This window comes from Bombus vosnesenskii, unplaced genomic scaffold, assembly GCF_011952255.1.
Source record: "Bombus vosnesenskii isolate JDL3184/JDL3185 unplaced genomic scaffold, Bvos_JDL3184-5_v1.1 scf7180000013265, whole genome shotgun sequence".
NCBI classification, from domain to species: Eukaryota; Metazoa; Arthropoda; class Insecta; order Hymenoptera; family Apidae; genus Bombus; species Bombus vosnesenskii.
Window position 1 is genome coordinate 5,274,289 of NW_022882925.1, and position 27,509 is coordinate 5,301,797.

Here is a 27,509-nt window from a genome sequence, read left to right on the forward strand (position 1 = left end):
CGATATTAAAGGATATTTTTTGGAAATAGAGTGGCGTTAATGTGAACGCCACAGTTAACGTTTTCGTTGAAAGAAAATACCCCATATTATAGATAGCACCCACTTTCTTCTCTTTTTTTTTTATTTTTGCAATTTGCAGCAAATACAAAGCCGCGTTAGTGTGCGGGAAAACGAAGTATTCTTTTTAGCGGAACTCTGAATAAAAAAAAAAAAACTATAGCAGCACGAAACACACCGAGTCTAGTTGACATTATGCAATAAGGGATTAAATAGAAAAATCGTTAGCGGATGTTACTTGAAATATAATCGTATGTGCGATATAAAACAACAAAGGAGGATAATAATATAATAAAACGAGTAAGGAAACGAACAAGAAATTCGAACAGGGTGTATATATTCTTGATACTGCGTGTATATCGCGCCATTAGGCGAACGGCAATTTTGTCAGCATCTCAACGATTCACACGTGATACAATACTTGATAGGAAGAACAAAAAAAAAAAAAAAAAAAAGAAAGAATAGAAAAACCAAAACAGAGAATGCGTATGTTAAAAAAACAACAAACTCCATTAAATCATCTACGACACAATAGCGTGTGAGCGACAGTATATATGGTGTATTCTTTTTTTTTTTTTTTAATTACGCGCAGCACGACGCTATTTTAACGAATTATCTGGAATGAGATTCTGATACTTTGCCGAACATTTTTAATATCTCTAATATTTTTGATCGTTATCTAAAAATATTAAAAATATCAAAAATACGAGAGATACCGTATTTTTAGAATTCGTACTTTTCCCTCGCGAGCGGAGAAAAATTTCTGGTCGTGCTATTCGTAACAGTTCGAGTTTCTCTTATGCATACAAAACATATGCTTGCTTAATATAACATACGAGATAATATAATAGTGGAATTAAAAAAGTTTATGATAGTGGGCCTTAAATACGCACGAGAGAGCCTGGTATAAAAGGGAGAGACAACACAAAGAGGTAAAGAGGAAACGTGTAACGTGTACGTGTGTTTCTTCTTCTTCTTCGTTTTTCTTTCTCTTTCTAGATTTGTATATATATATATATATTGCGAGACAAAGAGCAGCTTTATATATTATAAGAATACTACGTAGAGAATTAGCAGTGAAATACGTGTGCATATGTATAATACGTTGATTAATATGTATGTATTATCATACAAACACATAGTAAATGATATTCATTGCACGTCTAGCTACTATTCTTTGGTCAACTATAATCGAAATCTTCTCGTCTTCTAGACGTTCTAAACGTTCAAATGTCTATTCACATTCCTCGAGAGAACGACTTTCAAGGGGTTTTCAACTATAAGACTGCGGAAACATCAGTGCCAGACCGTGCTATGGTATACTAGAAGGATCGAAAAATTTTGTCTATCGTAAGTTACGCTTCGATCGTAGAAAGAACTTTTTTTTTTGTTATGGTCGATCGACTAAGTATACTAGGAATCTCGTAGATTTGCCATCGATTTTGTTAAACACGCGGGACACGAGACAAAGTTTTCTCTGTTCATATTTTTCGTACGAGTGCTTCTTCGGAGAAAGGAACCGATATACGTCAAGTTCGTTCTTACAATTGGAAGAAAAGTGAGTCTACTAATCGGAAATCGTGCGAATATTTGGAAAAAAACGACGAACAATTATATAACAATTCCATAGTTGCTGGGATAATCTAGCTAATCGGAGAACGACTTCTATGTGTATAATAGCATAATATATATATATCGATCTCTGTATTTATAATACATACAGATTGTACAGTCAACATTTAGTAGTACAACACTTAGTAGTATGTATATATAATATAATAGAGGTACGTGTAGGCGTGTGTTTGTGATTTTTTAGGGCATTTGATATTTTTTTTTTTTTTTTATTTAACTTACCATCGTAACGTCATCTATTTTTGAGATACTTCGAACAAATATGTTGACGCGGACAACCGCGGGCCCATCTAACATAGCAAACAGAATAAATAAAATTAATCAATCGTTGAGTAATATCAGTCGCATCGAAGGGATGTAATGAAAAAAGAAAGAAACGCTTCTCGAGCTTTCTACGCTTTCTGCGCTTCCTGCAATCAAACGGGCAAACTTTTGGAAGTTACATATTCTTTTCGTCGTTAATTTATTATTAGTATTTCTCTGTACTTTATTCAATATTATTACGAATATTTCTTTTTCTTCGCTTTAAGAGATTAGATTTCCTCGAAAAAGTAGTGGTGAATCGTTGATTCGAGTGATTCGTATTATTCGATTTTTAAAAATCATCGAACTATCTTTAAGTTTCGTATGGCTGGTTATACATATACATATCGTAGTAAAAAATGAACGATAACTTTGGTGGGGAGAAACAGATCGAACTAATCAATCGTAAAGCAAACTAGTGGAAATACAGATTATTAACGAAAAGCATCAAAGAGAAGAAAAGAAGATAGATACTAAAAAAAAAAAAAAAAAAGAAGTGGAAAGAATGAGTTAAGGAACCATTTACTTGATGAATATAACATATAAGTATATCGAGAGTCTAAGAATTTTACAAGCGTTTATAAGAACTTTTCATTCGTGTATACACAGTGTTCAAGTTATTAGCTCCGAGCGTTATTTTTTTTTTTTTTTTTTTGTGAGAAAAATAAAAGAAGACGATCATTGACTTATAAATAAATAAAAGGAGACTTGTCATTGTATGTGTTTCTCACAAAGAAATGCTGACAATTAATAACGTGAACATCTTGTATATTATTTACGGATCCTTAAGAACATGGTTTTACCATTTAAAAAAACGAAGCAGTGGCAGAATTGCCGTACTTAATTTTCAAGTTCAGTGGATCGAGAATAGCTGCAGGAAATTATAGTTTTCTCCTGGTTTGGATCTTCGTATATATTGAACAAGCATACGTGTAATACTGCCGTCTTCCTTATTAATTTCGTGTATATAATTCTTGGTAACAAGATAAAGTAACTTCTCGCGCGTACAAGCGTTAAACGAAGAAGAGACCGATTAGTTTTTCGCTTCTATTCGCAAATATTCTTGACAAATATTTGAACGACTTGTAAATGAAATCTGAATTCACAGAAAATCTCAATCATTTCGCGTAATTGATGAGCATTCTCAATAAATATCTAGGAAATATTACGACTTTTGAAATATTCAAGCGAGTATAGACACAAGTAAAAATCGAATCGTCTTGTGCGGGTAATTCATAGAAATTTCCATAAATTCGTATTTGTATTGTTTCGTGTAATACGTGGATATCTTTGTGAGACAATTTGAAAAACTGAATTACGTTAGATGCTTCTGATATAACTGAGTGCGATTGTTATATCGTGGGCAATCTCAACAAGTTGTTTAAGAGTTAATTTGTTGGTTGGACGAGCCAGGCGTATCGTCCTGAGCCATACAGAGTGTTTGCGTAACATTCCGCCCTACATGAACCAGGACAAGACGTCGGACACGTTGTTCCTGTAGTCAGTGTCGAGCATTCACTAATCCTTAATTTACATAATTTGCGTCAATGCTACTATTCTCAGATTAAGAAAGCATTAAGAAAAAAAAAAAAAAAGGATGAAACAAATAAATGCGTCTTACTCGATCTTGCATTTTAAAGCGAAACGCAGAGCTACTGAAATGATTCTTCAAATCTTCGAATGTCTCTTTCGAGTTTTGAAAATCATTCTATAGCGCGCGTGTAAGAAGCGGCTTAGCCTTGTATTTAGCAATATGGAAATTCGACAGGAGGTTTACGTGAGCACAAAAGACTCTCGTGTTCCGGTATCCGGAAAATTTGAAACAAACTCTGTGCATTACTTCTGGATAGCTTTCTCTTCTGAATCGTTGTCTCTATCGAATGCATTTTGTAAAACAGAGATCGTCGACACAGTGAATCAAAAACATTCTCGTTGCTCGACGCTCTTCGAATAAATCTTTTTGACTCACTTTCCACGTACTGTTAGTTTCATTAAATTTCAATACTTCGGTTGGACGCGTTATAGTCCTGTGTCTTTACACGTGTACATTCTATTAATTCATTTTTCTATCGTTGAATCTCGATCATAGTCCAGACAGATTATGATAAATTTCAAATTACGATCCTTCTCCGACTTCTCAATATCCTGACGCAGGTTGCAACTGGCGCGAAATGCATGCAGAAAATTCGCAGAACGTCGCAACCTCGTCTCAAGTATATTCGTCACGAAGCTACGTGAAACGTGTGATTTCGCCTATCGTAGAACCACTTGTCAGGACCGCCTCTGATCGGAAAATAATTCACGAATCACGCATAATTGTATCGATCCTCTGTGTGTACTCACATCGTGTGACACGTTGAAAAGGTAGAACAAGTAAAACCGGACGTATCTGATTGTTCGTGAACGCAATTAAACGTAGCAAAACGTAATTACTAAGTCATCAAGCACTATGAGGAACTACGAAAAACGGGGATGAAAAAGTTGGAGGGAACCTATGAGACCAAACACTCTGCCAATATAATCCTTTTCCATTTCTTTTCTCTTATCTTTCCCTCTCTCTCTCTCTCTTTCTCTCTCTCTCTCTCTCCTCCCGTTTCTCTTTTCTCGCTTTCCTATCCCTCTCCTCCTTTATCTTTCCGTTTCGTCTCTTTTTCTCCCTTCACCTTTCATTTTTCTCTCTTCGTCTCTCCCACTGCAACAACGTCTGTGCTCCTATGTATAGCGTATAAACTGTGTATGTACATACGTGAACATCGAAGCTAGAATGCCACATGCCTGTATCTATGCTAGAGATGCTAATTGGTTTTGTGTGTGATCAGTCATTCTAAATTAAAGGGGAGAATCAATATTGTACACAGATGGAAAATAAAGGCAACAGATATTGATTAATATGTATATCTGGCTGTGTGAGAGAACGGGTGTGAGGGGGAGGCGGCAGGTGATAATCAACAAAGTGATAGACGAGATCGATGGGAGCAGACAAGACTTTTAATCAGAATCTACGAAGGGGTCTATGGCGAGCGTCGCGCGACAGTGCTCCCAGATCGAAGAATTTATTTCGGGAAGGACACCCTCCGTGCCTAGAATCGTATATTTGTATGATTGATAATCGTGAAAATTCCTTCGTGGCCATTTGCCGAATACTTCTGAAGAACTATTTTTGAATAGAATTATTCGATCGAAAATGAAATACCGTTGATCGAGATAATGTCTTGTACCGTCAGGCTGGTACTGGCAAGAAATATTTTATTGGTTTTGGCTTCGCTCCTGGTCGCCAACGATTATCAACATTTACGTACGGCGATACAAGACGTAAGCTCGGCCAACAACGTTTCGTTAAAGATCGAGTAATTCTGTGGCAGAAATGTCTATTCGTGTACACACGGTAAGGTAAATTACATCAAGACTAGGCGATTCTTCACATACATGAAATGACTGAATTTCCGGACAATGTTCGTACGTATGACTGTAACCACAGAGCATCAGGAAAGATTGCTGTCCCAATTATTACAGAAAAAGAAAGAAAGATCTTTCCTAATGTTCCGATTAATGCAAACTTCCTTTTGCGATCGGTTAGACGTAATGCGATTCTAGCAGGAGGGTAAACCCGACAGAGGTCTCGTGCGAATTTCTAACGACTGTTCCTACGTACCATTAGCAATTCGTATATCGTACTGGAATCTTATTCAGTGGCGTATATAAATGGAAGATTTCCACACGACTGTAGAATTCGATTCCAATCGAAATTTCATCGAGCGAATTTACCATTTCAATTCGAATAGGTCGTACGATAGAATTTTCACATCGTTCTCTATGAAATTAAAAAGATTTCCTCTATTCGAATTGTAATCAGTTGCATGAAAAACTTATCGGATGATGATTCATTTGTTTCAATCGAGACAAATTTTCGCATAATTCTCTGTCGAATTAAAAGATCCTGTTTGAATGAAAAAAAAGACCTATTCGAATTATGATATTGTATTGGAGTCGTAAGAAATCGCACGCAAGATCAACAATTAGGATTTCTTATCGGATTTTCTCTGTCGAATTAACACGCAATTCCCAGAAAAATTCTTATAAAATCTGGCATCACTGGCAAGAAACGGATAGTGTAGACATAATAATGAATGGTAACGGAGAAGGGACAAGATGCTGGCCTGCTGCCATTGTTATGGTCGCCGTTCGCGTAAATGCTGAGGCCTTGTTCAACAATCTTTTCTTCTTTTCTTTTGTACGTTCTTTACTTTTTTCTTTTCTTTTTTTTTTTTTTTTTTTTGGGTTCTCGTTTTGCTTCTGAAATTGATTATCGAGACTCTAAGACCTACATTGCGCCTACTTTTAATCATTGCAAGCAACAGAAAAATAAGGAAACAGTACCCGCCAAGAGAGAAATGGCATTGCACCGCGTTGTAAAGAGTTTTGGATTGGTTTAATGTATACTTACCATCTTGATGTCACTAATTGTCGCAATGCTTCGCACAAACAGGTTTACCCGGACAATGGCCGGCCCATCTAAGGGCAAAAACAATAGAGCCCCCTTTTAGTCAGTCAATTTTTTTTTTTTTTCGTGTCTTACAATACTCTACTGGAATAGTTTTGTCTTTTTATTTGTTTCGTTTTTTTTTTTGTGATTTACTTTCGTTTACCAAAAATTTGTTCGTTTCCTTGAGTGTTCTTTTCGTTTCTCTTTTTTTTCCAAATTTCCTACGAGTGGCCGTGTTACTTTCTTTCGTAAGGGTTGTCGAGGTAAAGGGGACAGAGTAGGGGGAAAATTAGACGAAAATCCTCAATCGTTTTTTCGAACCATCTCCTCGTGTAGACTTCTTGTAAGTTGTCCTAATCGCTGGGATTGTAGTCATTTCGTATGTGCCATACATTGTGGCTAGATACACACATATACGGGAACGTTGTACCAAAGTAGGCTTGTTTCATTTTTATCGAGAATTCGGATGTGCTCGTGTAACAAGTAGAAAAAGTACACGGTGTGTAGGTCTCTACTACGGATTAGGGGATTAAATGTCTAGAACGTTCGGAAGCTACGGGCAAAGTGCTGTGACACAGATACCGAAACAGATTGGTAATCGGACTCTCACATTAAGAATAGATCTTCATGTATACAGGCTGTTTCATGAGATTTCCAAAGAACTTTCAATGGTATTTACTTAGAGAAATATTATCAAAGTTCTTGCAATATCAGCGGCAATATCGTAAAACTATTATATTATTAAGATAACAAAGGCTGATTGTCAAAATAAAAGTCCATCGCTCTTACATTGGGTGTAGTAAAAGTACGCTTGTTCGCTGTGCATTCTCGATGATTTATAATCGAAAGAAATTATGAATTTTCCTTAAAAATTCCATACGTTTGAAGGTATTTTATTATATATTGTTTCGCAATGGTAAACATTTATTAGAATTATCGAAATTTTATTCACGCTGCATGAAACACCCTGCCAGTACATATAACTACGATAAATTATAAACGTGTAATTATCTGTCCCAATTTACTTGGAACGTTTTATCTATTTAGACGCATTAACTGTTTTATCTATCCCTCGTGTTTAATTATACAACCGTATCAGCATATACACGGAACGTACTCCGCTGTTAAAACATTTCGGTTATTCTTCTGGATTAATTGTTTCATCGTAAGTTACTCGATCCATCGTAAGAATATAGATAGAATTGCTATCTTACCTTCGCTTGCCATTTGAGTAAACCCGATAAACTGTTCCCATTTCGTTCTGTTTTCCTTTGCTCGAGTACGGTACAAGAAGCAATCGTGTAACAATGATTAACAAGCAGACGGTTGTGTTTCTCAGTCATAGCTACCAGCTGCAACGAAATCTTTCCCTGTTTCTAATTAGAAACTCGTCTGTGGCTGTAAATTGGTGTGGCCGCAAAAAGAAAAAAAAAAAAAAAAAAAGAAAAGAGAAAAAAGAAAGAGAAACAGGAAAAAAGGGAAAACCGCTGCTCTTTAAATATGCTGTCTGATGGTAAAGAGAAAAGAAAGGGCAACGAGTAGTACATCTGGAAATGGTAGAGAAAGAAGAAAAAAAAAGAAACCCTCGTGACACAACATGAACCTCGAGGCGGTACGAAGTCGACTGTAATTATCGACGATATACTATACTTTCTCTGACCTATCGAACAATAGGAATTCGCGGTCCAATTTTCCGAGGCGTTCAATGCCATTGTCTGAAATTCTACACGGTGTTTTGTACAGAGCAGACAGTTACGCGAGATGGAATATGTTCCGGGCGCATAATTAGGACTAATCGAACTTAGCTCGCAACGTGATTCGCTGGTAGGAATTTAGAACGTTGGAAATTCCAGCGAGGAAGAAAATTGCGGCTAATAGAGAGACTGTGAAGAGTAATCGAAAAATTTCCCACAACCTGGATACCGATACCTGTTAACCCTATTACGTCAATTTTTGTCCAATTGTAGTTTTCTATCGTCGAACGACTATTTCATTTCGAGGAAAATATGAAAGAATCGTCGTTGTGCTTCTCGTTTCGGTTTCGAAGCGTTTAAAATTTCTATTCTTTTATTTTGCTGAGACGAGAGATAAAAATTCGTATATCATAGTAGGATCGTAATTTCATTCTCACAAAGTAATCGTATGAAATAGAGTGTTATTCTCGTCAGACTGTAATGATAGAATTCCAAATAAGCTTTATGCCAAATATTTGTGCAAATCGCTTGTTTCTATGGATAGAAATATTGCAGAGATACGTTCATAGGCTGTTACGTAATTTGGAGATGAAAGGGTTGACAAGTATCTGCTTCAATTAAATTAAATAAATCCGTAAAGATTTGCTACGAATGTAACAAAAGAATCACGCAGAGTGCTATTCAATAAACGTAGATTTTAACCAATCAGTCAAAATTTCAACTAACCTTAGAAAAAAAGTTATGTTCAAGGGGAGTAGGACAACTTTCATTAGTTTGACGTAGTCAACGTTTGTACCAGTATTAAAATGGTTAAAAGCTTCACTGCAACTGAGAGGGCAAATTTCTTTAGCAGGAAACTCATAGTAGAATTTGTAGAAGTATTAAAAAGATAAAAAGGAAACTAAAATGGAAACTAATGATAAAGACACAACAAGCGACTCTTTTTCAGATACTATCGTGTATGCATGTCGTGTATACATATGAATAGAGGTATCTTGTCTACATTTCCATCCACTTCATTCGCATAAGAAAGACAAAATATAAACAGAAAAAAATATGTAAATAATAAACCTTCGCTTGCTCAAGTATCATCATCCCTTTTTTCCTAGCAAGGCAGCATCATCCCCCTGTCCATCTCTCCTCTCCTCCTTCACTCCATCATTATCTCCATTTTTAATATCTTCACGATATGGAAATTTGGCAGATTACCACCGTACACTACTTTGCATTCAAATTTCTTTGGAAAAAAAAAAAATAAATGAATATATAAACATATTGATCTCCTGTCTTGTTCTGTCAGATAAGCGAAAGGCTACGTGAAATACGTCATGCTGCGACTGCCATCTCACACAGAAGCAAAATTGATCCCTGTGTTCTCCTCACGTTGTTTCCTTAACGTGACTTGTACATTTTCGATAAATCCTGGTGCAACACGATAGATATTTTATTTATCGTTATCAAAAGTTTCACCATTTTAAATTACCGCTTTTGAAATATTGTGTTGAAATTTTGACGAGTTGCAAGTATTCTTATTTTCCAGAAATATACTGAGACAATGTCAGCGTTATAGACATAGCGTTTTAATATTACTAGTTAGGAAAGTATACATTTTAGTCTAATAAACGTATCGTCGTTTCTCTTTTACTTTTAAGGAACAAAGCCTGAGTCCTTCGGTTTTAGATTTCAGGAATTTTCCAGTAAGAAATTGTAACAAATATTTAATAATAATTATTAAACGTTGTTACATAAAAAGTGAAACAGAAACGAATGTAAATCGATTAGACCAAAAATGTATCTTCTATTCTTCTGTACTTTCCTAATCTGTGATTTTCAAACACTCTGTATTGAGAATACGAGTATCAGTGTCTGAAAATATACTCTTCATGAAATTACTTACAACGATTATCAAAACGATCTTCCAAAGGGATAAAGTTACATGAAAGTATCTCGAATGTTACCAATAGAAATCTAAATTTTCGTTCTTATTTTCTGACAGACGTGGGTGTCCTACCAGCTACGTTTACCTAAAACATTTTCCTTATTTCAAATAATACATGAACATATTACTTGTGAGAGTTATAAGATTGAAGAAGAAACATACTGACGGCAATCGTTTCTTTACAGATGACGTAAAGCGGATCCGGAGAAAAATCTTGATTTTTTAAATGCAACAGTAACAGTATCACATGTGTGTGTTCCCATAGAAAATGTGGCAGATTTTAAAAAGCAAACTCTCAAAAGAAGATTGCTAACAACTCCAGTATCTTCGTTCGTCTCGTTATTTGGAAATTCTGAAAGCATTCATCCTACGCTACATTCGTCCCAGAATTCATATAAAATTTATTTTAAGAAAGAAAATTGACCTTCGGATTTATAAAAAAAGGAAAAGCCAATTGCCACTGGTATCATGTATTTTGTTCGACCATATAACTTTGAAACATGGCATGTTCCCCTATTATTTGAAGCAATGTAGATATTAAATTAACGAGGTTGTTAGCTCATCAAGAATAAAATAGGTCACTTATGCCAATTATTCGAGAAATTTCATTGCTCTATTACAAGAAGATGTTCCTAGAAGCTTGATAGTATTTCCACATGTGCATTCTCTACTACATAGAAGCCAGCGTCCGTATGTGTATGAACACGATTCGTTTACGTGATCTGGTACTCGCTGTCACGGAATGACAGCGGATCGTGTGCCAGTTCGTCGTTGACCATTGCTACCGGTATCGATTCCAACAAAAGTCGTGTTCGTGGACGCATTTTGTTTCCCCGATCCGCTGCAAAACTCGTCACGCCTGCAATTTGTCGGCACACTGCCAACGGGGATGTTACCTCGAATACAGTAGCTTGTTCCTCTTTGACACGTTTACTTCTTAAAACGTTTTACGTGCTTCGCCGGGTGTAAAGCCTATAACGACCCCCATGAATACGTGTCCTCGGCTGCGAATGCGTTTTCATTCGATCTTTCATTCGATCTTTCCCTCTTTTTCATATCGTTGTATATATATATATATTATCAATTTTTTTCTTTGAGTAGTGACAACTATGCCTGTTAGTAAGAATTGTGCAAATCAACGGCAGGTTGTAGTTAAACACGAAATTTTGCGGAATATCGTTGGTTTGCTAGACGAGTGACACAGCTAATTGGGAGAAAAATAAATTTTGGAACGGTTGAGATAAAAAGTTTCAAGTAGAAAATGATTAATTTACGAGAAAAGCCAATTACTTTGCAATGAAAACATTTATCAGCCTCCAGTAAAGTATTATTTATCTATATCGCTCGCTGAAGAAAGGATTAAAAGCTTATTTTATGAAATATGATATCCTTGTTAAATGGTATATTGATCGGATAATTGTGGCACTTCCAGTTTAGTAAATAGTTCAATTTTACAATTAATTCTCACGGATAGGAATCTCAAATGCGTCGCTCTACTGGCAAACCGACAACATCGCTTTAGATTATTCAGAATCGCTAACAAGTGCCTCACAGTGAAGCTCGAGTATTGATTAGTTTGAAAAATTCTCTCTCTCTATATATATGTGTGTGTGTATATATATATATATATATATATATATATATAGGAATATATATATACGTAGGAAACGAGAACTAAATGAAACTTTAGTTTGAGGAAAGAAATTAACATTGAGATTGCACAAATTTAGAATATGCAGAATTTTGAAGGCGTCTCGATAAAAAAAATGTTTCACAAAAATAATAAGATTCATATACATTATAATTCGAAACTCTCTGTTCGCTAGTCCTATTAAAGTAACAGAGTATCTATTAAAGTAATATACGCGTTGGAATATACGTAAGAATGTTTCAAACACTTGTTCTAACTTTTCAAATCATTTGCAAGTTGCTCTACAAAAACGTGGACTATTTAATGACGACTAGAATAGCGCATTAATTAATCCGTGATTTCGTTGACAAAATATCAGCTAGATAACCAGTTGCAGGGCTCTTGATCAGATTACAGTATCATAGAATTTCATTTAGAGCTGTTGTAAGCGGTACAGCTGACAAAACGAATTACCCTTTTATCCGAGGCTTATTCAAGCTAAACTTTTAGGCTTCATTGTCTTCTTAATCGTATCCGACTTCTTTATGACAATGTTGGTATAATTGGTCGATTTTTCTCTTTTTTTCTTTTGGTAAGGAAGACTGGAAGGAATAATGGACGTAAAAAAAGAACATTCATATATTCACCTGTTCCATTTTCTCCACTGGGCCGGATACGCGCGTCGTACCGTCCTGGTCCTAGAATGTCGTCTAACACTTCCTTCTCCTTTTCCCGGAAATTCACCACCTTTTTCTGCATCTGCGCACATCTGCAATCATAACAAGAAATATATAAATAACATCTTTTTTACACTCTATCGTCTTGTTGCTTGTTTTTAATTCCTTTGTTCTTCTAGACATCAAATTAATCTATAACTTATACGTAGAATGCCCATTTTGATGCGTCTTTTATACTTTTATGAACATAATGAAAGAAGCGGAATGTAAACAGAAATTTTCTTCGTGTATTAAATACTATAATAAATACACTACTTCGATTATCTTGTATATTTTATATGATATGTCTGAGGTGGATTAAACGTGTATGTGTATTTAATAATGCAACGAGTGGATGAAATTGTAATAGTTGGTTACATTAAAATCAGTGTGAGCACAAGTACAGAGTACAAGTACAAGTAGAGATCGCAGAAAGGATAACAATTCAACTATGTTCTAGGGAATACGTTCATATATATGTATTCACGGACTTATTACAAGAAGTTCAAAGTTATATTTGTTATGTAACTCCAGTTGAAGATTACCAGTAATCTTAGTAACAATCTGTCCGGAGCTCGTTTGCCTTTAGACCTTGGTACAACTTGGTACAATAATATGAGTCTCTCTAAATTCGAATTTTCTGTTGGCTCATGTGCCACTACATATCTATCTTATATATTTTTGCATATTATATGCATTGTGTGCATTCTTATACCTTCAAATTTCCCACAAGTGCTTAAAACTCTACAATCTATTTATATATGAAAACTTGAAATTTATAATTATAGATTATAGTGTTGATTGATCTATTCAGAATTTTGTTCATTTCTCTAGACACCAAATTGATGCAAAATTTATATTTCAAACCTTGGAAGTAACAGATTTAATTGATTGCATAATCTTATCTTCGTTCAGACTTCTGTTGTTTTTCTGGACCTCGAATTGATAATAAATTTTAAATTTGAGCAGCTGGAATTTGTCATTAAAAGTTGAAAATTTGATTCTGATCGCGAATAGCTTAAACGTTGCTCGCTGGAACTTCCTGCACAATAATTTATTAACCAATAACATTATTAAATTAACGGATTACAGTTATTTTTCCAAAGTATTTAGTTTGTTTATTAAATGCAAGATATCGATTCCTGCAATTAGAAGCTTGAATGACAAAGAATGGATGAGAAACGTACCTTGATAGATGTAGCAAGAATGTTAGTAACACCAATAACTTCAATACTCCAGGCCACATTGCGGCAGCCTGTAATGCAGAAATAAATCATTGTTTAATGCTACAAGAGAATTTAATTCGTTAATGAAAGTCGACGTTTACGTTTTCATTCGTGATTGAAGTATGGTCTAGTAGGTTAAATAGCAATAAATATTTGAAATAAAAGAAATATTTGAATCGATAAAATAATTCCTATGCATGTTTTCTACTTTTGGACCCCCTTAGAAAAGACTTATTAAAACGAAGAAAAAGTTTTATATTATCTTCAATTCGATCAGAAAATATAAATATTTCGATTTCTAACTTTTATTAGGAATTTATACGAGCCACGTAAAAGTCAAATTGGCTGACTCTATCAAAGTTAATCATTTAGTTTCTGAAAAATTAAACATACGTATGTCTATTCTAATGCCGGAATTGGGAAATTTTCTGTAAATGCGACTGTCTAGTTTGGCTTCTAATTACCTCGTATAAACTTAATCGGGAATGTTTTGAGCTCGGTTTTAACGAGAATTTTAAATTAAATTCGTCTTAAAATATTCAACAAAATTTAATATATGCATCGGTTCGAACACGGTTCACGCGCAATAAAAGTATACATCAACGGGTTATCAGCTGTATGCCACAAATACGCAGAGTCATGAATATATTATTATATTTATAAATATCCGTAATTTAGTTCTATGAGCACGCTAAAATTTATTATATCCCGGTGGAGCAAGTAAAAATCAAACAAATTTCCAGAAGATAGACGCGATGAAATTTGCCTATTTAAAGCGAAGCCAAGTTATACAGACGTATGTACGTGTAGCTGTAAACATGATAAACGACCGTCGGACAGGAATTACGATACTATGTTGGAAGCTTTTAACAGAGATTGGATCAGAAAATCTCAGAAAATGTGTATTGCAACCGATTAACTATCCAACGTCTGACTGTTGCTCGACGCTTGAGAATCAATTTTTATTTCCTGAAATTATCACACTATTGAAGTTTCAATGTTCAATTAATCAGGGCTTTGAATATTTTTTTAAAACACCATAAAACGATTGACCGAACAAATCAGGCATTGTCTTGGAATCACACGATACACATAGGACGCTCTAACTTTGTTTAAACACTTAAAAATCCTGCGACTGTATTTCACAGCAATTTAATAGGATTATCAATTTATAAGGATGTTTTCTCCAAGAAGAGTGGAGATTATTTGAAAATCAGGGAAGAGAACAGAAACTCGTATATTTTTGAAGAACTGAACATTGCCTGATTTTGCGCGGACCGATTCTACTGGGCGAGTGTCTGACCGAACACTGACTTACTACACTGCCAGACACCGTAAGTGACCATACAGTTAAGGCAGCTTTGTTTTTCAAACGTGCCACCCCGCCTGTGTATACGTTGTTTTCCTTGATCGATGTTTTCCTCGCCGCTCAAACACGCATAAAATCGCAACGGCGTTGATCACCGTCGAATGTAAACGGCTCGATAACTCGAGGAGAAAACAACGACGAACTTTCGAAAACAGGCACGTATCGTTAATCAGTAAACAGCCTCCAAAAAAAAAAAAAAAAAACGAACATGCCTATAGATTTCTCATGAAATAAAGAACCTCCTTCTCGATCATCGAAACCGCTTTGAAACTGCATTCCATGAAAATCGCTTAATTAATAATTAGCTTCGGCGATAAATAAGGTGAGAGGGAAAGCAGGTGATTTTATTAACTGAAAATCGGTTAATTAGTAATTAGTCTTTGCAGTAAACGTCGGATGAGAGAAAGTGACAAAGGTTGGTTTGACCGAGCACGAAAAATGGATTTTCATTAAGAGAATCGACGAAACTATGAATTATCCGGCTTGTAATTAACGTTATCTTGGAAATTGGACGAATTCGTGAATTCCATGTAATTTATTATATATCGTCGAGCTCTCTTGTTCTTGGAAAAAGAGTAAATGGAACGGGTCGATTGAATAATGCGATGCATCGCGCGTTCCATTTAATTACGCAAATCGCGCGAGAAGCTGAAAGTTGAAAGCGACAACAGGATACACGAAAGGCAAATGATTGCTGCGAACGGTACTCCATACGAATTAGGTCAGCATCGGATGTGTATATAGTATACGTGAGTTGTGTATATATACATATACATATACGTAAGCGTTTGTATATATATATATATATATACACATATATGTACATACATGTATACGTGTGTGTATGTGTGTACACGTATGCGCGGAACGTGTTTGTATTGCTGCTTCTCGAGAGCGCTTAAGCAAGAGTGTGAATAAATTTCTTTATCAAACAAATCCTGGATACATGGACGTGTTTTTAAGTAATTGCTTTCCCTCCGTTGCTAAACACCTCCATCTGGCGTTAATTTTAATCAAGTAAAATACACTCGACTTGTTCCGCTCGACACATTTCATCTCACTATACGAGCTTTACAAAACCGTCGTGTAAAAGAGTGGTGAAAAAAATGTTGTGCCATTTCATACGGGAAATATCTCATATAGAAAGTAGTTGATCTCCTATTCCTTCTTTTTCTTGTTTCTCGGTTACGCGTCTTTTCAAGTTGCACGTAATAGCCAGGGATGAAACGTGTAACGAGGCATCCCCAGTGACGCCACCGAGAGAGGGTGTACGGTAACGAGTTAGTCATTAGTTCGCGATAACAAAGCAAGCCTATGTTTTTCCTAGCGACTAGACAACCAACATTCATACAGAAGTCGAGGGATCCATATCTGTGTTACGCACAATCCCCACCACGAGCTCCATCTCGTTTCGCTATTCTATCTAAGCCTGTCTATATTCCGCTGTCTTCCTTGTCAATCTTTCTATTGACCTATACTACGACCTCGATTGACCACCAGACCAGATTGAACTCTGCTCGCCGATTTTTCTATCAATTTCGTTTGTTCTGGCTTCGACTCGTTCCCTTTCACGAAAAAGGTTGATCAAGCAGAAATTTCAACGTTCACATTGGTCCAGCCACAGCCAATCGTAAAATAAATTAATACGGTAGTACATGGTGATTAACGAAGATAATCGGTTGAAATGCATTTGAGGGAGACGTTTGGAATGTTTGGCCGTGGGTGGTGGCCCCGAATCGTTGCTGCACACAACACTCTGGATGCGTTTGCAAATTGTCATTACCCGGTATTAATTTAGGGTCTAAACGAAGCGATACGATATGAGAAAAGAGAAAAGTCGTAGTTACCTGGAGAAGCTGATAATCCTAGGCAATGAGGGCTCCGTGATGCAGTGATACTGGCATGGCGCTTTCTGGTACGACACTGGAACTGTACTCGACTCGTGAAATGTCCTACCTCGAAAGGTTCGTCTCCTGGACTGCCACCGTTCAGAAACCTACATACACTCACACCTACTACCTGGTTGCTGGCACGCTATTGATCCTGGCCCAGACACCCGTCGACCCACGCAGACGCTTAGCGTTGCCGCGTCGCTTTAGCAACATGACGTCATTCGACTCCCCAAACCCCGTACCGCAACGGAGCTAGTATGATGCATCGTCCTTTTCTTCCTTCGTTTCGTACGGTTACCATCACGAGCGCTACTAATTCTCGCCTAACATGTCCCACCTACCGTTCGTCTGACACTCGTACCTCTTCTACCTCCAAATATCATGATTTTCAACATGACCGCATCAATTGACATGTTCACACGTACCGATAGAATCATATATATTACCGTAAACAAAGGTTTCCATATTCTTTTCCCGAATGTTTCCTGATCATTTCCAAAGTGCACGTTATCGACGATCAGACCTATTCGGCAGAATTTCATGAAAAGAATACTTTCGTTCGATTAATATCGGAACGATATCGAAATTTCCGAAAGCTAAATCAAATTCGATCGTTTATATCGATTGATCGCACCGATGTATCTTATATAGAACGCTTTAATTATCGATTATTCTAATGATTTTTCGAGAGAAATGCACCTTGAATCATTAAAAATAATTTTTCGATTATCGCAGATTCTAGTAAGACAAATAGAATAGTAGATCATGGAAACTACGTATATGTCTATAAATTCATCTTATGTAAACGTATTATCACGTAGAACATCAGCATCATAAACATCATAAAATGCAATTTTAAGAGCAAGATATACTTTATTGTGACCTACAAAAAAGTTTGCTAGCAATTTCATAAACACATGCATAAGGAAGAAACAACACGTATTTCAGTCTTTTACATTTTTCTGAATTTATTTTATTTACTTCATAGAATTACATTCTATACAGTAACTACACCTACAAAATACGGATAAAACATATTACTTATCGATCAAGGATACAATTTGACTGCGGAATCCATTGATAGAAAAGATTCTTCATCAATTAAGTTGATAAAATCATACGTAATTAATTTTTGATGAAGAAATTAAGAAAATGCATTAGAAATAATTTTTTAATTCAGTTTTCTCTTGTGATTGGTATTGCTGACGATTTCTAAACCTCCTTTTGTCATCCGTATTTTCTGAGGCTCCTCTGTCTCGGTTTGTAAAAATTACTGGCCTTAGTATAAATTCTTCCAAAGTATACTTAAAAAAATAAAAATTATACATTAATTACAAAGTATAATTATAAATTTCTACAAAATTGCTGTAACTTACATTGGTTTGAATAAAATCATGCTTTCTTGCTTGTTCTATTAAATTAAGTAGTTGTTTGCTTTCTTCTACATTTTCTGCCTTCAATTTTTCTTCTAGTTCATACATCTGTAAAGCGAATATAAAGCAATATAAGGAAGAATGTAGAGAAACCCATACTATAATTATTACGTAAGGCCTGATTTAATCAAAACTAATAATTAACAGGACAAATTAAACAATGCACATAAATACCGATATTGAATTAACTTTACAGCAATAAACTTTAATTTTACATACCACATCAGCAAAAAAATAGTGAGATTTAACACGAACATTATCTTCTTCTAATCCACGTTTCAAGATAGGAATTATTTGTATATATCGTCCCAAATGCAGATATGCCAACATTTTAAGACTTCTAACACTCATAATTCTATCTAGTGATATTGTACTTAATATGTCCAGAGCTATTTCAGGTTTATTATTTTTAATCGCTAAACACGATAACAATGAACAACTTCTTATAGAAGGCTTCATTTTATCATACTGCTGTTTCCAATGACCTAATGCGTATTCTAGTGCCTCTGGAGTATTCTAAATAAAAAATGTGATTAATTAAAAACCTAAAATATTAATTAATATAATATAGAATTACTAATTAAAAAGTACCTCCTTCAGACATCCTGCATACATTAAGACGTTACAGCTCCTAATGTAATCCATACCATTCTTATCCAAAACTTTCTGGTATACCTCTCTCATTTCTTTGTACATATTATTTTTATATAACAAACACATTAAAATACGGAAAGATGTGCGGTAATCAAAGCTTTCTTTCAATGCATTATTATCAAATGCCTCTAAGGCATATTCTGGTTGATTCAAATGATAATACATTCTCATTACAACTGGTCCAAATATGTATTTACCAAACTTCTTTTCTTCTTGTTTCTGAATATACTTCTCTAACATATTATTTAACAGTTGCATATCACTTTCATTAGCTTGTGCCAAATGTATCATTGCTTTTAAATCTTCTGTATATACCACTCCATTCTGATCCTGACATATTTCCTGCATTTTTTCACGAAATGTATTTTCTATCGTCATAAACTGATTGCGAAATACGTATCTCGTATTCTCATACGATGATACGCCTAAGTCTCGTTCCGTATACATGCACCGAACCCCAACTACAAACAAAAAAAAGTACTATTAAAAATCAACCGGAAATCTTTTATTTATTTTAGAATCAATATTAATATTAATATTTGAAACCATTCTTCTCTCATATTATTTGCGTTATGGTCATTTTTGAACTCGTTATTCTAATTTAAGTCCATGTAGTACAGGTTTAGGTTAAGAATCTAACGTACCATTTATAAAATTATACTTGAAAAATGCATTATTTGCCAGAGAAATATTTAATCTACAAAGTCCTCGAAGATTGGTCGCCATGGTTTAACGAACAAATAATATTTTATATTTAATATCAGTTATATCAGTATAGTAACAAGACCGGACGAACGAACTTTCGACTACTCCTCACGCTTCAAACACGTAAAAGACCCATGTTCTCTACTAGAACGGAAATGATAGTAGAGAAAATCACGTAGTTTCCGATTTTATGGACAACTATGATCAATAGTACAATTGAGGTATAATTGATGCTCTGTTATCACAATTATATCACTTTTTAATGTAATAAAACGATTATTTTATCTGTTTTAAGCAGTTTCTGAAAAGTAAAATCAAATTCATAAATAAATAAAATATTTTTACCGGATGAACTTATATCTTGCTTGGACTATAATTTGTTTTAAAATATGTTATATTTTTGTAAAATATAAAATAATTCTCTATTTCTAAAATAAATTGGTCCTAATTAGTCGATCATTTACTTCATGTTGCATTCAATTAGAATCAATACTTTTTATGTAATACGATACATATAACACGTGAAAATTAAGATAATTTTCATAAAAATAACTTTTGCCCACTAACTTAGCATTTCTAAACATTTTTAAACGAGACAGCTAAATTGATTAATTAATCAGTAGTTAAAACTTTATAGTTTTCTGAAATAAGTAATTACATTTTCTAGCATTGTTTTTTATTTCATTCTTCTTTCTTAACATTTATTCTATCTTATTAATCTATGCTGTATATTTTTATAAAGTTAATGCAAGGAATATATTGTAATTTATTTATTCAGTCCTTATTGCTACTTTACATTGTACATTACATTACATCACATTTTGCTATATTATGTAATACTTTCATGCTTAAAATTCTCTTTCGATTACTTGTATTTATCAAATTTTGTATTAGTTACAATTTTCAGCATCTTTAAATCTGTATCAATTTATTCCATCACTTTAACTATCGTTGGTGACTAATTTTTTTTCATTATATTTAAGTGAATGCCTTTTATATTACACTTATTCAGCTTAAAATGAAACTTACAATTACTTAATAGGTACTAAATGACATAGATTTTCATGATACTGAATGATTTAATTCTAAATTAATAGGACAGTAAAGAATGTTGCAAAGAACTAATACTTATACTAAGAGCAAAAAATAAAAATTACTTTAATGTACTGTCAGATATATGCAATTTTTTCTCACTTCTTCTTTTTAATTGATATTTGTTTGAAAGAACAACATTACGTAATGTTGAATGAAGAAATCTTTTATTAATAGATTCCTTTGGTTTTATCCATCCACTGGGTCCCATTATTTCTGCTCTTTTTGCCCCAATCTTAGCTTCTTCTAATAATGCCTCAACTGCGAGTCTAAAAATCAAAATAAAAAATTCTATATTATATCCTAAATTAGTTCAACAAACAGACTATAGCAAGTATTCTGAAATATAATAATTTTATTAATTCTCAACAAACCGATTATGTCAGGTTTTACATTATTGTCATTATTTTATGATCTTGAAAGCGTCTTATTATCTCTGATGAAATACATATGCAAATAATACAAGTTAACCTTTGTATTGAAGCATGAACAAAGTGAAGCCTAAACTCACCTGTTTAATGTTTCATCATCCATTTTCTCAATATTTTATAATTTTCTCAACCCTTGCACGCAAAACATGAGAACTTTCTCGTTAATTTATATCTTTCACAGACGAACGAAATTGTTCCTTAACAAACAATGAATTTTATTGTTCGTTACAGACAGTAGAAAGATTTTTAATATTCTTCTTGTTACATACTAAATAAACAAATAGTTATCACGTAAATTTATAATAAGAATAAAATTATACTACCTTTATGTACATTATTCCCGTGTTGACATAAACAACAGATGTTCGTATAAATTAAGGTTAAGTTTATGTCACAAATTAAGTTATGTGCGCTTACGAATACCTCCTATATTTATATATTTTCATTCGTGATATTTAATTTATAATATTTTAATAACTTGAATACAAAAATATTAGATTGATACTATTTACAATCTGCAAGATATCATTTGGTAATGGTAAATTATATTCTAGCATACTTTTAATGCATTTCTTAAATTTTACATCTAAGTAATTTTAATAGTTGAAAATAAAGTACATGAATTTGATAAATTATAAGTATGTAATTGTATTAGAGAATATTGCATGTAATTGTTTTAAATGCACATTATTTTAAAAATATATCAAATAAAATTATCTATTTATTATACAAATTCAAATATTCAGTTAATTAATAATTTAAATCTAATTCTATTTTAGGATGATGGAAGATCCTGAATTGATTGAGTTAAATAAATTAAAAAATGAACTTGTTGCAAAAGCAAATCACTTAGTTGAAAAATTAAAAGAACAGGAAAATCAGCAAGAAGTTGTTATGTTAAAGTTGTATTATATTTATCCTTAAATTTATCCTTCTATATCAAATCTATTATATCCTTGATATTAATTTTTATTATTTCTAAATCAGTTTGCCAAGAACTGCAGAATCTGGTAATAACACAAAAGAAAAATTACAAGGACAATATACACATATATTATGTAATGTTTCTTGCGGAGTCTCTGGTATAACATTTAAAGATACAGATAAGAAATGGTTGCATGATAATGTCTATAAATATACAACTTGTTTAAAAACGAAAGCTTTAAATTTATATGTAGAGTTAACAGTACAATTGGAGGTATATAACACAAAATAACACTACCTCTATAATAAAATACATTGTTTTGATGTATTATTTTTCCGCTATATTTTAGGATGAAAAAGAATTTGAAATTTGCGATATAACATGTCATTTTATAAATATTAATAAATGTTATATGTTGGAGATTGAATCTTGGGTACAAAATATGACTAGAATGAAAAATTTTTCACTTCTTACATCTGGTAATTTACAAGTTATATAATTTTATGTGTAACACGAGAAAGTAGTACTTAAACATTAAAGATTTGTTCTTCTAGCAATTTCACAATACAGTGAGGAAAACATGGTAAGAAAAAGGATACTTGCTAAGTTGAATGATGGGAAGTATGTAAGTTGTAAACAGTGTAAAGAAGAAAATGGTGGATTTTTAGTATATATACATTCAACTGAAAACGTAAAGCATGTGTATTTAATACTTCAATGGTCAGTATTGTTTTCGGAGCGGTATTGGAAAATGGAGCATCATTTTGTCATAAATCCTGAAAAAACTGATAATATATGTAATCAGCACTTTCCTCTTACTGCAAAGTTTGCACAAGAAAATCAATCTTTGCTGCAAAATTTTTGCAAACCAAACCTTACAAAAGAAAATGTCATTGACTTATGGGATGATCTATGTTCTGTTATTGACATGTATGAAGATAGTAATCAGTCGGAAATTAATGATGATATGGAGTAATATTTTTTTAAACTTAAACTATTATAAACGTTACTGAATAAACTATCGTCGGATAATGTATGATAATAAAGAATCAATAAATATTTATTTCAAATATATTTGGTGCATTATAATTTTAACATTTTCATATTTTCATATACAGGTTATGTTAAGAAGTATGGAATTAGTGAAATTGTTCTTTTTTGTGACATAACATCTTTTTAATACTCGTATTAAGATGTATTTAACAATTATTGTCTATTTTGATCAATATTTTTGATTAATGTCTTTATATACGTAAATAAGAAATTGCAAAGTACAACTCCCCAGTGGCGCAATCGGTTAGCGCACGGTACTTATATGACAGTAAATTTGTGAGCAATGCCGGGGTTGTGAGTTCGAGCCTCACCTGGGGAAATTTTTTTTTATGTTTAAGTTCATAATATTTGAATTTAAAACATGTAAAACATATCTTACATCTTCTATGTTTGATTATTACATACAACTAATTATCGTATTAAACATGTTTTAAGACAGAAATCTAATAAGTATATTTATTTGTACTGTTCATACATTATTGGATACTTTATCCTTTATTAAGCTCTTATAAATGTATTATTAAACCAATTTAACATTTTATTTTTAGTAACAATTTTATTCAAATGCATACATTGTTTACATACTAAATATATAATATAAATAAAATAACTAAAATATGTTAGCCCGTAGCCACTGTTTCTGTTCGCGATTCTGATTCTCCACTTTTATTTCTTTCAATTTCTTCTGCAGCTTTTCTTCGATTTCTCCATGCTCTCATATATGTTTTTGGATGTATTGGAAAGAAACCACAAAGTCCTAACAATATTGCTACTGGTTTTGATACTGTTACATTTTGTCCCAACCAATATTGTATCCGTTCAAAATTTAAAGCAATTAATTTTTCATTGTATTTGTTTGGCATAGGGTCATAGGTACCTAGTTGTTCTATCGGGGGTTTATGTTGTCCACTTTTAGTCTGAAATGAAATTAGTTCACACCGTACTTATAGATTTATATTAGTGAGTTTATCAAGAAGTTTCATTGTAAGAATTTTATTTATAGAAATGTAAACAACCAAGTCTGTGTAATTTATTGTATTAGAAACAACGTTATATACAATGTAAATAACTATGTTATTTACTTGGTAACTTATATGTATTAAAAAAGAAATCATAATAAAATTCAATTATAGCAAAAAAATGCGACTGACAAATAGAAAAATTAAAATTAAATATCGAAAAGTTATATGTTTATATAGATGAATAAACGGACATAAAATAATGTTTTTTTTTTTATTAAAAAGTAGTATGGTTGTAGTTTTAATTAAAAATCATTTGTGAATACTTACAGGCATAACAACAATGTGATAAAAAGGTCTGTTAGCACATCCATAACGAACAAATCGTATCGATCTAGGATAGAAAGCATTCACAACACCAATCCCCGATGAGGGATGCAATGGTAAACGTGGCATTTCGTTAAATATTTATCAGTTCAAGTTATATTACAACACAAAATTACAACTCTGTCACGTAAAAGACTTCAGCTCATCATTGGAGGTTATGTTAGGTGCGATTAGTTGGACAACCTATTAAGATATGAATTTGGCATCAACAATTTGGAATCTATGTATAGTAGAATATTACCTGATATTACATTTAATTAATCATTACGATAGTCAATATTACTTCAAGTAAAAGAAATTAATATTCAAAACGAGAGTTATTTAAGTTAATTTTAATAAATATTCATCTATTTACAAAAGTATTTAATGGAAATTAATAAATAAGTACAGTATATATATTTTAAATACAATATTTTAATGATTAGTATCCCTATACAGAAATAAAAAAAATATTAATATTTTTTTATAATTAAATTAATTAATAACCATAAAAAATATTTAATGTAGAGAGGGGAGTCTTAATGAAGATTAGTGTCTTAGCGCTACCTGGCGCTAAGATATTTGTATTAACTAAAACAATTGATATAATAAATATTATAACAAAGATCAGTCTTAGTGCTACCTGGCGCTAACGTATTTGTATTAACTGAAACAATTGATATAATAAATATTATATTATATTTCATATTTCAAAAAATTTGCATGAATTTCTAGCTATTCATAAAATAATTCAAAAGAGATTTCAACATATTTCATAAATAGAATTTACTATAAACGAATTTACGAATGAATCTTAATCATTATAAAAATCATAATAATGCTGTTATTCATATTTACAACTTGTATTTAATTATATCGAAGAGATTTTGTTTATAAAATTTCCGTATAAAATTTAGGTAGAAGGATAATTTATACGATGAATCGAATGGTGTACAGTTTTTGGGTCAGCGCATGTGCAACACGTGAATCCCTACAGATGCTTCCAATGTTTGGAATAGAGGGGTGAGGTTAGGACTTGAATCCGTTCAACCGAATGGTTTCGTTGTCAGTTTGACATGCACAGGCGTTCTGTGTGCATCGGTAGTGTGAGGTGTTACAAGTTTCTCTATAATCATATATCCTTCCTTGCATACAATAATCTTGAATTAATCAATGAATTCACATTTAGTATTCCTGTCAATATAATTTTCAATTTTCGCGTAACAAAGTAACAAATTATTGATGTTTATATATAAAACGACGTGGCCGCGGAAAACAAGTGAAAACCGGCAAGATAATTAGGAGTCTAGAATTATTAATTATAATCAACGGTTAACGGTGGTGTTCGTCGATATTCGCGGGATGCGCTACGAGACCGTCTTTTCTTGTAGTCATTTTGCATCCAGGTTATATCTCGAAAGGGAATAACCTCGATTTCAGGGAGAGCAGGTTGATTTTTTTTTTATTGTTAACGATCGCGAGATTTGTTAAAATCCGGAATCATGAATTCCAATACACCGAAAGTGAGATTCGCACTTGGAAGTGAAGTGTCGTCGAACCACTTCAAAAGTAACTTTGCGCGTTCTTTTGTGACCAATTGTCGTGAATCTAAATCGCTGGATTACGAGCTCCTTAACAACACGACTAATGAAGATGATACACAGACCAATGGCAACAACAATAATTTCACCTCCCTCCTCAATTTCGGAAGTGACATAACGACCGTCGTGGATAATAACGCCTTTAAGGACTCTCCAAACCTTTGGAAAACGAATGAGGTAAATATTCTCTTTCTTTTTTTAATTTTTATTAAACCTCTCATTAACCAAGTTGTTTATGTCATGTATTTTCGTCATAAGTAGATATATTTTCTTGAACGGAAATGGAGTATGGATTGCGTTAAATATAAATTACTTGTTATGTACAATAAGGCGTTATGTGAAGCATCGAGTTCTAGTATAGAGATATTGTTTTTTATTAGTTACATAAATCTTCCCTTGTATCGATTGTTAGAAGCCCGTCGTGCATATTACACCAGAGATAAATTCATTAAAATTACTTATGAATTAATTTAGTAATTGTTTTTTTTATCTATGTTTGTGTTTTAACGTTATGTTTCCTGTTTTATAGCCTGTTCAATCCTCGGCGGATATCAGCGAACTGAAGACACTGAAAGCTGTAAGTTTATTTCATTACATCTATTCTTATAGCATAATTTTATGCGTTGTGTTATAAAAAGGTGTTTTACAGAGAAAAAGTTTCGATGCTACTGTATTTCTTCTAAAGTTATGGTTTTCACTTTATCGCATCTTATTTAAAAAATAATACTCTTCATAGATTGTGACTACCAATAATATCAATACTTTACGAAAGTCACTTAGTAATAAAGATTGTTTCGCGCGTCGGTTCTCTATCTTCTACTAAATACATATACTTTACCATGACGATAATAAGCAGATTATAGTAATTGGTGTTTTACGATTATCTCTCTACAAATTTATACGCCAATAAGTACATATTAGGCCTGAAACATCTATTCATTTGTAATATATTTGCATAAAAATAGCATAGGAATATTTAAGAAATAGAGAGTCTCGCATTGCGCATGCGCATCAAATTACTTTGGTATTAGCTTTGCAATTTGGCAGCACTGTGACCGGGTTTTTCTAACCTGAAAGAGCAACTTTTTGCCCGGTTCGACCGATGTCGTTCCGTTTCGATTGTTTCTGCGAAACAATTCGAAAAGCGTGAATCGTTTTGCCGGCTCGAAAATAGAGGGTTGCCCAACTGGAAACGATACCGCGGCAATACTGAAAATAAACCGGCTCGCCGCCTGAATGTTTCGCGACCAACCGGTAGTCAGGTCAGTTCAGTTATTTTGACATTTCTGTTTTGTACCGTTGTCCGCATCTTCCGAGAATTGTCGCTTTCGCGTTCCCGGTTATTATCG

The 27,509-nt window shown here is 33.3% G+C and overlaps 6 protein-coding genes and 1 non-coding gene across 19 annotated transcripts in view; 3 read left to right on the forward strand and 4 right to left on the reverse strand.

Annotated features, from left to right (window-relative positions):
- Positions 1 to 17,088, reverse strand: part of LOC117243437 (glutamate-gated chloride channel) — a 38,363-nt gene extending 21,275 nt beyond the window's left edge. The window contains exons 1-4 of one of the 12 annotated variants that reach the window (XM_033510927.1): positions 16,897 to 17,088; positions 13,642 to 13,709; positions 12,386 to 12,507; positions 1,912 to 1,979 (exon numbers count right to left, since the gene is read on the reverse strand). In XM_033510927.1, coding sequence (XP_033366818.1) covers positions 1,912 to 1,979; positions 12,386 to 12,507; positions 13,642 to 13,700 — 249 coding nt within the window. In that variant the 5' untranslated portion in view covers positions 13,701 to 13,709; positions 16,897 to 17,088. Of the gene's footprint in view, positions 1 to 1,911; positions 1,980 to 6,436; positions 6,505 to 12,385; positions 12,508 to 13,641; positions 13,710 to 14,073; positions 14,124 to 14,144; positions 14,385 to 14,942; positions 14,968 to 16,896 lie in introns of those variants that run through there. The other 11 variants (XM_033510926.1, XM_033510933.1, XM_033510932.1 and 8 more) reach the window with 11 other exon arrangements.
- Positions 17,089 to 17,889: 801 nt separating this feature from the next.
- On the reverse strand, positions 17,890 to 19,895 carry LOC117243230 (pentatricopeptide repeat-containing protein 2, mitochondrial-like). Its single transcript, XM_033510516.1, has 5 exons — positions 19,673 to 19,895; positions 18,966 to 19,489; positions 18,594 to 18,890; positions 18,318 to 18,422; positions 17,890 to 18,245 (listed from the first exon to the last, which is right to left on the reverse strand). Exons 1-5 carry the CDS (start codon positions 19,752 to 19,754, stop codon positions 18,099 to 18,101), a joined length of 1,155 nt encoding a protein of 384 aa, XP_033366407.1. The 5' UTR covers positions 19,755 to 19,895; the 3' UTR covers positions 17,890 to 18,098.
- A 593-nt stretch (positions 19,896 to 20,488) lies between these two features.
- LOC117243145 (protein POLR1D-like) lies at positions 20,489 to 21,453 on the reverse strand. The gene is made up of 2 exons (XM_033510385.1): positions 21,337 to 21,453; positions 20,489 to 21,094 (listed from the first exon to the last, which is right to left on the reverse strand). The coding sequence occupies exons 1-2, from the start codon at positions 21,357 to 21,359 to the stop codon at positions 20,887 to 20,889; spliced, it is 231 nt and encodes a 76-aa protein (XP_033366276.1). The 5' UTR covers positions 21,360 to 21,453; the 3' UTR covers positions 20,489 to 20,886.
- LOC117243144 lies at positions 21,453 to 23,255 on the forward strand. Of its 2 annotated transcripts, none has more exons than XM_033510384.1 (5): positions 21,453 to 21,788; positions 22,036 to 22,158; positions 22,244 to 22,454; positions 22,531 to 22,660; positions 22,736 to 23,255. In XM_033510384.1, exons 2-5 carry the CDS (start codon positions 22,037 to 22,039, stop codon positions 23,155 to 23,157), a joined length of 885 nt encoding a protein of 294 aa, XP_033366275.1. In that variant the 5' UTR covers positions 21,453 to 21,788; position 22,036; the 3' UTR covers positions 23,158 to 23,255. The 2 variants fall into 2 exon arrangements, with proteins under 2 accessions (XP_033366275.1, XP_033366274.1); XM_033510383.1 differs by having other exon boundaries at positions 21,453 to 21,794; positions 22,736 to 23,207.
- Positions 23,256 to 23,459: 204 nt separating this feature from the next.
- On the forward strand, positions 23,460 to 23,553 carry Trnai-uau. Its single transcript has 2 exons — positions 23,460 to 23,497; positions 23,518 to 23,553. It is a non-coding gene; the product is annotated as a tRNA-Ile (tRNA).
- A 217-nt stretch (positions 23,554 to 23,770) lies between these two features.
- On the reverse strand, positions 23,771 to 24,859 carry LOC117243240 (probable 28S ribosomal protein S16, mitochondrial). The gene is made up of 2 exons (XM_033510542.1): positions 24,524 to 24,859; positions 23,771 to 24,151 (listed from the first exon to the last, which is right to left on the reverse strand). The coding sequence occupies exons 1-2, from the start codon at positions 24,647 to 24,649 to the stop codon at positions 23,855 to 23,857; spliced, it is 423 nt and encodes a 140-aa protein (XP_033366433.1). The 5' UTR covers positions 24,650 to 24,859; the 3' UTR covers positions 23,771 to 23,854.
- Positions 24,860 to 25,512: 653 nt separating this feature from the next.
- LOC117243117 overlaps positions 25,513 to 27,509 on the forward strand; it is a 33,780-nt gene continuing 31,783 nt past the window's right edge. Inside the window, exons 1-2 of the mRNA XM_033510327.1 lie at positions 25,513 to 26,337; positions 26,690 to 26,737. Coding sequence (XP_033366218.1) covers positions 26,062 to 26,337; positions 26,690 to 26,737 — 324 coding nt within the window. The 5' untranslated portion in view covers positions 25,513 to 26,061. The remainder of the gene's footprint in view (positions 26,338 to 26,689; positions 26,738 to 27,509) is intronic.

Bases quoted from the DNA above. Each gene is read 5' to 3' on its own strand.
- LOC117243230 (XM_033510516.1), bottom strand. From the start codon at position 19,754: ATGGCGACCAATCTTCGAGGACTTTGTAGATTAAATATTTCTCTGGCA. The intron at 18,423-18,593 runs GTATGTAAAATT...TTCGCTTTACAG, and splicing joins ACTATTTTTTTGCTGATGTG to ATGTATGAACTAGAAGAAAA. The intron at 18,246-18,317 runs GTAAGTTACAGC...TATTTTTTTAAG, and splicing joins ATGATTTTATTCAAACCAAT to TATACTTTGGAAGAATTTAT.
- LOC117243145 (XM_033510385.1), bottom strand. From the start codon at position 21,359: ATGGATGATGAAACATTAAACAG. The intron at 21,095-21,336 runs GTGAGTTTAGGC...TTTGATTTTTAG, and splicing joins GATGATGAAACATTAAACAG to ACTCGCAGTTGAGGCATTAT.
- LOC117243144 (XM_033510384.1), top strand. From the start codon at position 22,037: ATGATGGAAGATCCTGAATTGATTGAGTTAAATAAATTAAAAAATGAA. The intron at 22,159-22,243 runs GTTGTATTATAT...TTTCTAAATCAG, and splicing joins CAAGAAGTTGTTATGTTAAA to TTTGCCAAGAACTGCAGAAT. The intron at 22,455-22,530 runs GTATATAACACA...GCTATATTTTAG, and splicing joins AGTTAACAGTACAATTGGAG to GATGAAAAAGAATTTGAAAT.
- LOC117243240 (XM_033510542.1), bottom strand. From the start codon at position 24,649: ATGCCACGTTTACCATTGCATCCCTCATCGGGGATTGGTGTTGTGAAT. The intron at 24,152-24,523 runs GTAAGTATTCAC...ATTTCATTTCAG, and splicing joins ATCACATTGTTGTTATGCCT to ACTAAAAGTGGACAACATAA.